The following is a 9290-nucleotide window of genomic DNA, read 5'->3' as shown; positions in this document are numbered from 1 at the left end:
GTTATTTTGTTATAAATATAAAATTACTTTCAGAGAAGTGTCTCCGGAAAACATAATGTGCTTTTGTGTTTGAGATTTGAGGTCAATTTAGTTCAAATAAGGTCCGTCTCAGTCCATGTTAAGAGTTACTGTAATCTTTTTTAAGCACTTGCAATCACAGTTCTGCAATGAAAAAGATAAAGATGATAATGTTTGAGTAACTTTCTGAGTACTTCTCTTGTATTGCTTCATGTTTTGGCAAATTTCCAGCTGTCACTCAGAGATGTTGAGATTACACAGCACAGATTGGAGGGGGTCGACAGGAGACAGGATGAATCAGCTGCTGTCTAGCACTCAGTTTAGCAAGATGCTGACACAAAGCAGTCCAGGCTTTGGCGTCTTGAGTCAGCACTCATTCTTCTCACGACACAACCCTCATCCAAACAGGGTGAGGCATATTCAAGGTGAGCAAGAAACCACAAAGAGTAAAGCACCGTCTGTCAAAGTGACTGCTGTGAAGTAAAATGGTTTTAACGGGTGAGTCAAAACCATTCTGTGTGAGTTACTGAACATACAGAGATGTAAAATATTTAGGACATGTACTCACACACACACGCATACACATAATACTGCTCGGTGGGCATGTTGACAGCTCATTGAGACTTGATTTCACACCCAGACTTTATTTATTCTGTTTATTGCATGACGACAAAGGCCATAAACACCAGAAATAAAACAAACAAGAAAAACTTGTCAATGTGTTCTGTAGTAAAGGGTGTAGATAATCTGTTAAATACTCTAAAAAAATTTTACCTAAAAAAAACATAAAAAATCGGCTAAATCCCATTGATAAATGTATATAGACAGGAAGAAAGTATAAAATCTCCCCTTGAAATGCAGTGGAGGAAGTGAAAACATAGCATACTTAAAGCATAAAATGAGATCTACCAAATAAATTATAGTTAGTGCAAGTTCCTTAACATTTTTTTTAACTATTGCTAACTGGAAAAATGAACTGATTGTAGTTTTTCTGAGAAATAGTGAAGCAAAGGGAGACTGAACCAAAAAAGACAAAATACATTATATATAGGAGCTACAATGTGTTTAATATACAATATTTAAAAACATCATAAAACTAAGACTCATATAGAACATTTTAAAGAAAATGTTTGTCATTAGTGGTCAGCGTGTTGCACTATGTGACCCAAATGCAGATTGTAGGAGGTAAGTTGGTAACTGATATGTAACATATACTGTACTTCAAATATCAAAGAAAGCCACAGTTGCTGCAAAGAGTCAGAATATGGACAAAAACAACAGAAAAAGGATGTAGAGATGAGGAACAGTCAAAGGACAAAGCAAAATGTAGGTTTTACTGTGCTTCCACTACCTGTATGTGTTTGGGGTACTGCTTAGGGAAACAACATTTCTGAGGTTCACATTCATGTCATGGCGTATGCATTATATGCCCACTATAACTGACAATAGTTGAAATTATATTAAACTTCATTGCTTGTATTTTCTTTTGCGAAATATTGTACAGAGATTAATAATATTAACCCCAACCATGCCCTAAACCATGATCCTCACCTTTGTCACTTAACGCAAAGCTCTAATCTTATTTTATTCAATGCACAAGAGAGTGGAGATTATAGATGGGTTTAATTAACAATCAAAAACTCGTAACTGCTAATGTTTCCTATATATATTGTTGTAGTTTGCTTTTGAAGGAGCAGAAAGTACAAACAATGAAAGAAAAACATGCTGTCTTCTGAATGGAAATGGGAACTAAATGAATGAATGAATGAATGAATGAATGAATGAATGAATGAATGAATGAAGTTTATTCAGTCATTGCAACACAAAACAACACCAAAAAAACATTGTACACAGCATTAACTATTAAACCAAAAAAAATGTGTTGAACAATAACTGAAAAGGCATAGGCAGAAGCAAAGTGCTTATAAAAGCCTATCCTATATTAACAACTTTCTATTTTTGGCTACCAACCTCCAGAAAACCAAAAAAGAGAATAGAAAAGCAAAGAAACAACAAAAGGCAAAGAAACAATAGAAAAGCAAAGAGACATTGACAGATGGTCAATTGCACTTATGAGCTTCAAAAATAGCTTTACAAACCATTTTCTTAAATACAACAAAAGAATGACATGTTTTTAAATTTATGTTGGCATCATTCCAGAATTTAACTCCAACGATGGAGACACATCTCCTTTTCATACCTTTTTTAGCCATTTGTACTGTGAAATTACAGACACCTCTAAGATTGTAACGAGTCTCCTGAATTGAAAAGAACCTCTGTATTGGGTCAGGGAGCATTTTTGATTTTGCTTTAAACATAATTTGCATGATTTTAAAATAAAACAAATCATAAAATTTAATAACATGAGAATTTAGAAAAAGTGGATCTGTGTGAGCGTAGTAATCAGCCTTATTGATGGTACGTATGGCTCGTTTTTGCAGTTTTATTATTGCATTTAAGGTGGTTTTAAAGGTGGATCCCCACAATTCCACACAGTAAGATAAATAGGGAACAATCAATGAGTAGTAGATCAAATGCAAGGCCTTGGAATTCAGTATATTTCTGGATTTATACAGGATTGCGAGTGATTTTGAAATTTTCCCTTTAATATATTCAATGTTTCCATGTTAACTTTTGGTCGATGACAACCCCAAGGAATTTAGTCTCAAAAACCCTTTCAATATCAACATTACATATTTTTAATTTAATATTACCATCACTTTCATTTTGATTCCCAAAAACCATGAATTTTGTTTTCTTAATATTTAGAGATAATTTATTGACATCAAACCAAGTCTTGAGATTTAAATGGAAACTAAATAATGTAAATGGCATGAAAACATGAAAATATGTAGAACCCACACATGAAACATCCTCAAATCCATAAGGTGTTAAATATGAAGCCCGTTTTACTTCAGTGTTGTCTGTTTTGTTGTTCCTGGTAGGACTCAACGGCAGGCCCATTTGCACAGTGAGAGATGACTGGTTGGTCGCCTCCTCATTATATCCTCATCCACTTCTCAGGAGTAATGTACCGGTAATCAAAAGAGCAGCCGAGTCACTGTTTACTCCTCCATGTGCTCCACATGTTCACGAAGCCAGAGGAAACAAAAGCAAATCGGGTACAGTATGTCGCCATGCACACAAATAAGTCTTTTCTTTTTATTTATGGAACTCAGCCTTTGCATTTCCTCTCTATTTCAAAGCCTTTCTCTCTGAGGCATGGAGGGATGAACTCAAGGAACTTGCAGCAAAAGTTAGTCAGGCTTCTCAAACGCAAAATGGCAAAAAAGAGGTAAGAATGAATCAAACTGGATAAATTCTGTATTTTCCTTTTTATGTACTAATGGAAATTTCCTCCCACACACCCGAAAGCTCTTTCACTTGTAAACAAGCCCTGAGCCTACACAAACATTGTAATAATAGTAATTAACTTAACTTTAGTATTCAGTTCCTGACATGAAAAAGTGGAGAATTATAGTGATGCGGAACATTTTGCCCGAAGCTTATTTTTTTAAATGTTTTGCTCATTTTATTTGTTATATACACACATCAATTTTTGCATTTCAAGTTTATTGTCTGCATCATCTTAAAAGAATATTACCACTATAATGTTGTCATTCCTTCTTACAACAAAAGTTATTCTCATATTGAGAGTAGCAGTTCAGTTAGCATCTTCCAAATGGTGTTTGGCAGTACAGACGTCCTTGTTAAATGTGTTTCTTTATCTATTTTGGGGTCAAAGACACATAATCGACTGGGTTCAGGTCAGGACTGCAGGGTTGTCCAGTACTCTGTTGTGCACAAGGGAATTTACATGGGTTTGTTTAAAAATGCATGTGTCAAGGGTTGACATTCCCCCCAGCTTTCAGTTTCTGTTTTGCCCCGCCTGTGTCCCATCTGCCCTGATTGTGTCTGCACCTGTATCTCGTCATGTCTCGTTATCCCCTGTGTATATCTGGTCTTGTCATTCCCTTGTTCCCTGTCGGACCGTACTGTTTGCTCCCCATCTTTCCTGCCACGTTTTGCTCCTCAAGTTTTTTGATCCCTTTTTAGTTTGTCTTGATCCTGCCCAGCAGCGCCTTGTTTTTGCCTTTTTTTTTAAAATAAATCCTGATTTTTGCCAACTCCTGCCTCCTGCTCTCCCTGCATTTGGGTCCACACCTTACCCCAAGATGTGACAGCATGCCTCTTGAGTAACAATATATTCAAATGTTAGGACACATTTCTACATTAATGCTGCAATCCTTAAAGAGTCCAGTGCCTTTTGCAAGAGCCCTGATACAATACCATACTTTGATCAATCCTTGCTTTTGAACTTGCTGCAGAGAACAGTGTAGATAGTCATTTTCATCAGTAACAAGGCCTTTTTCCCCTTTCTCCAGTTATCTTCAGCATGCTCTTGAAAGGCGTTTAAAATAAATATTCCTGGTTTTTACTATATTTGCATTCAATGAATATGAAAATAAATGTATGGAGATAAACTGAATTATAAACAGATTGTAACAAACGTAATTTCAGTGGAATAGGATGAAAATATAATTGGACTTCTATCTTATTGTACTGGATGAAGTTGTTGACATTTGTGAAGTGTTCTATGGTTAATTTTTTTGCAAATTGGTTGGTTAATTGGTGGGGTGCACACAATGTTTTGGAGTACTGATTTGCATACAAATCTATATTTCCACTGTACGGCTGTCCATCCCAGATGTCTCTGAGCCTAGAGATGATGATGATGATGCACCTTCTGGACAAGATTAACATAAAGCTTTTAGTTTGCACAGTTACGTTTTAAGTTGCATTTGTTAATGTGTGTCAGTGTTTTAGGGTTTTGCAAAGGATACCAAAAGTAATCAGTGACTGGTGAATGATGGTTCTTGTTGCCGCCGTCTAAGGTTCTGGACATCACCAGTGTTCACCCCAGACATTCACCCTTGCTATGAAATTCCTACAATTCCTTCGGTGCAAATTCCTCATTTTTCTTTTTTCATTTTTGGTTTTATATCTAAAACAAATAAACAAGCAGATAAATGCCAGTTTTATTTATTCTTATACCACTTTTCTGATTTGGTTTTAGAATTGAAATCCTTTTTTTTCCTGATTTTGTTTATGAAAATTAGAAAGATTGTGAACACTAAATACTAAATACAGTAGATGATCACATGGCTCTGTGGTTCTTGAAGACTTATTCACACTGTACGTATTTAAAGAACATGTAAAACAATGTATTACTTTATTTTAAAACCAACAGGAAGAAGAACTTGCATGTAGAAGGACTAGATATTCAGCTGAAACTGGAAGAATCATCCCTCCATCCAGCTCATCCTACCAGAGAAAATCCCAGTCCCAGTCCCTGAAGCATCCTCAGCCACTTCATGATGCAGAACTCATGGTGATAAAGTGCTCCACTGATCTTGAGTTAATTCTTAACTTTGTAATAATGACATTTAGTGAAAACACACTTTGGCGAAAGATATACTCAACTTGCTCTGTTGCTACGAAATACCCTGAAGCACAGCGCTGTCAGAAATAGTATTGATGATGTCATAAATAACTGTGAATTTATGTGGTTCACAAGCTCATGTTTTTATGGTTTGCTGCTCCCCCGTTAGGTTTTGGAGCTCCTTTGTCAGATCCTGCAGACAGATTCTCTGTCTTCAGTGCAGCAGTGGCTCCTGCTTGCAGGCCAAAGAGGTAGAATATCTCATTTTGCAAGCAGTGTCATTGTTTTGTAGAAGGCTCTGATGTAATGCAAGACATTTTTAAAAATCTGAACACGTGCCCTCCTCCATCCTGACATGTACTTTGTGTTATATGATAACTCTTAATTGTTTTTTGTGATACGGGATTTGCATACACGTAGGACATTTTTTTCCTCCTAAATGCAGAAGGAGTTCATGTAGTGTGATTCAATAGTTTTTAGACATTTTAGATTTTCCTTTAAAGGAGCATGAGGCAGGATGGAGGCAGGATTTATGAAAAGAATTCGTATACGTTTTAAGTTTTCTAGTAATAATGTCAGATGAAGCGTTCCAAACCAAAAAGGATGAGTCCTCTAGTGTATCTCTCCTTTGCCTTGAACAGGCTGTGTGCTGCAAAATGTGTTGCAATTCGGGGGCCGAATTTCCCGCACTGTCCTGCGGATGTGACGTCACATGACGCTGCATGTGCGTTCTCCCCGTTCTCCCATGCCGGCTTTGCTGTTGGCTGCAGTACCCCCGACGGCCATCGTGGCAAAGGGGGGCGCTATAGAGTCTAATTTCTTAAAAGGAGCCATGTGCTCCTTTAAAGGAGCTTGAGGCTCCTTTAAAATGAAATGAGACTCATTAGCGCCACCCTCCACCACGACGGCCGTCGGGGGTACTGCAGCCAACAGCGAAGCCGGCACGGGAGAACGGGGAGAACGCACATGCAGCGTCATGTGACGTCACATCCGCAGGACAGCGCGGGAAATTCGGGACCGAATTGCAGCACATTTTGCAGCACACAGCCTGTTCAAGGCAAAGGAGAGATACACTAAAGGGCTCATTCTTTTGGGTTTGGAACGCTTCATCTGACATTATTACTAGAAAACTTAAAATGTATACAGATTTTTTTCATAAATCTTGCCACAATCCGGCCTCAAGCTCCTTTAACTGTGTTATATTCGGTATACGTTTTTATCACTGCAATAACTACTTGGCAGGGGTTTTACGATGTAACTTACTCACAGAGAAAGAGCTGGTGATGGGGATGGTCACAAATGCTCTGGATGGCGTCGACGTCGCTGGCCGTAACCGGCAGAGCTTCCAGCCGCTCCAGGTTTTCCATACCAGTTCATCCACGCCTGCATACGGATACGGTCCATCAATTGATCCACCATGGAGAAGAGCACGGAGAACAAGGTCAGGCTGATGTTTTCCACTCTCATCAACAGTTTGATGCCAACAAATGCTCAAAGTCTTTCAACATCTAATATTGTTTATTTGTCTTCATAGCACACGTCGAACAAGTCAAACTCTCAATGAAAAACCAGGTAACTTAACAGTGTGTTAAATATTTATTATGTGTTCAATTTATAAATGTTACAGAGCAGATTTAGCTCTTTTTAATGTCCTCTTATTGTATGAATGAAGCTTTGCTAATTTGAAAATAAAATTTGAACCTGAAAATTCTACCGTACTTGGCACCAATCGCAGTATAAAAGCAATAAACTATGCCAGACTGTACAGTTCAACAGCCACACTTTAAAGTTTGACATTTCCCACTTCCACATACTACCAATTACGGTCTAAAACAGCTTTTTAAACAGAAATGTGTCACTAGTATCCATTTTTTCCACTGCCAATCACGTGAATATGGTGTATAGTGTTGAATCATACTTCTACTGATAACTTCTTCAACCTACGTTTCCTGAAGGCAACATGACTGAGGAACGTCCCCCGCCTTCTCTGTTATGCTGTCACTCATGATGCCACGCCCCTCTCAGTTGATGCCACGCCCCCCACGCCAGATCGGGGCCAAAAGTCTGAAACTGAAAAAAAAAATTGAAACTGAAAAAAAAAGATTTGAAACTGAAAAAAAAAAGATCTGAAACTGAAAAAAAGATTTGAAACTGAAATAAAAAGTTCTGAAACTGAAAAAAAGATCTGATACCGAAAAAAAATAATTTAAACTGTAAAAAATAATTTTCAGGTTAAAATTTTATTTTCAAATTAGCCAAACTTTTGGCCTTGATTTGGCTCCATAAGAATCAAGTGATAGCTCTCTTTCATATTATACAGTCTATTTAACGAAAATTAGATTTGATTAGCAGATAGATTTAGGATAGGAAATAATTGACCCTAATGGCAGCACATATATTGAAAATAGGACAGGGCCCACAATGGATCTCCGTGGTACGCCAAAGGCCAAAGGAGCAAGGTAAACGAGGGGTCATTAATCCAAATAGAGAAACTCCTGTTTGGCTCCTGTTTGCTGCATCCAAATATTTCAGAAGGACTGGGTGGTCAACTGTGTCAAATGCTGGGGTAAGATCCAGGATCCCAGGCAGCACTGGTTTAGTAGCGTCCGTGGACAGGAATATATCATTCTGGACCTTCAGCAGAGCAGATTCAGTGCTGTGACGGGTTGTAAATCCTGATTTCTCAAATAGACTCTTTTTATTTGGTATGGATTTTTTTTGGCACAGTAGGAGGTCCTGGATGTCATTACAAGTAATCGACCAGCTCCTCTTCAGAAAGGTTTTCTTTTCTTCAATCCATTTGTTCTCCTCTCCCCAGACTCTGCTATTTTAGTGTCTTTGAATAGCTCTGTTTCACAGGTCTCTAACACAGGCTCAGCCAGCATGTCCATGCGACCAGCATCTGGATTAAAAGTGGGCTACGTGGGGACAGAGAGGGCTTTGGGTTTAAATGCACAAATAGTGCATGAACCCTAAATGGAAAGCTTATGTGGGTACAAGTGTACTAAAAGGCCAGGAACTAAGAAAGGGGAAAGGGACAGATAAAGGTGTAGAAAAATAGGCTCCACATTAGAAAAATTATCACTTGGGCCCCTTTCCTAAAATCCAGGTACATCCCACTCAGAGTCCTTATGGGCAAACACAGGAAGGGCCACCATGAAATCTGCCGTCACCCACGGAGAACCCATTTTGCAGCCCAGTTTTAGCTCATATGGTGACAAGTATAGCTGCTGGCTTACACAAACATCTCAGTCATTTTGCCATTTTGTGGACTGAGTCTGTGAACAAGACATATAATCCCCAAGCCTGCAGGTGGAAGTCCAAAATTGTACCTGAAAACTATTATTTTGTGGTAAATGTTTCATTCCTTTTCCATGAACCTGACTTGGGTGTTCTTTGCAGAGAGGATTGGTGTTGCAGAGATCCTTGAAGTCCACAAAACATTTTAGGATATCCTGAAGATTCTGCCCTCCAAACAGTGTAAAGAACTGTTTATTTCATGTTGTTAACTCTTTTTTTACTTTCTTTACTACGATAATCATTTTCATTGTTTGCATAAAATATCTCTACCATAATGGCTTCATTACTTAAAAAGAGACACAACCTCATGTGAACAGAGGAAATCTCTGGATTTGTATTCATCTGTTGACTTGTTGCCATTGATATAATTAATTTTGATGTGATAGTGTTGGATGCTGCTGTAAATGATGTTATGTAATTATAGATCTGTCTGGGGGATTAACGTTTGAAACCAGGTTATAATGGAATGCAACCAATGAAGAGCTGTCTGCAGATTATACTGTAGTATCCGCCGCTGTTTAATACAACC

At 38.0% G+C, this 9290-nt stretch overlaps 1 protein-coding gene across 1 annotated transcript; it reads left to right on the top strand.

Moving 5' to 3' along the window:
- The first annotated feature begins 310 nt into the window (after positions 1 to 310).
- Positions 311 to 8910, top strand: tbata (thymus, brain and testes associated). Its single transcript, XM_061708129.1, has 8 exons — positions 311 to 443; positions 2964 to 3140; positions 3225 to 3313; positions 5270 to 5410; positions 5631 to 5712; positions 6731 to 6902; positions 6996 to 7033; positions 8864 to 8910. The coding sequence occupies exons 1-8, from the start codon at positions 311 to 313 to the stop codon at positions 8908 to 8910; spliced, it is 879 nt and encodes a 292-aa protein (XP_061564113.1).
- The last annotated feature ends 380 nt before the right edge of the window (positions 8911 to 9290 follow it).

Source organism: Cololabis saira, chromosome 19 (assembly GCF_033807715.1).
Source record: "Cololabis saira isolate AMF1-May2022 chromosome 19, fColSai1.1, whole genome shotgun sequence".
In the NCBI taxonomy this organism is placed as follows: Eukaryota; Metazoa; Chordata; class Actinopteri; order Beloniformes; family Belonidae; genus Cololabis; species Cololabis saira.
The sequence above is the reverse complement of the archived record's forward strand: the minus strand, read 5'-3'. Positions and strand labels throughout refer to the sequence as shown.

Bases quoted from the DNA above. Each gene is read 5' to 3' on its own strand.
- tbata (XM_061708129.1), top strand. From the start codon at position 311: ATGAATCAGCTGCTGTCTAGCACTCAGTTTAGCAAGATGCTGACACAA. The intron at 3,314-5,269 runs GTAAGAATGAAT...TAAAACCAACAG, and splicing joins CGCAAAATGGCAAAAAAGAG to GAAGAAGAACTTGCATGTAG. The intron at 7,034-8,863 runs GTAACTTAACAG...TGTTCTTTGCAG, and splicing joins AACTCTCAATGAAAAACCAG to AGAGGATTGGTGTTGCAGAG.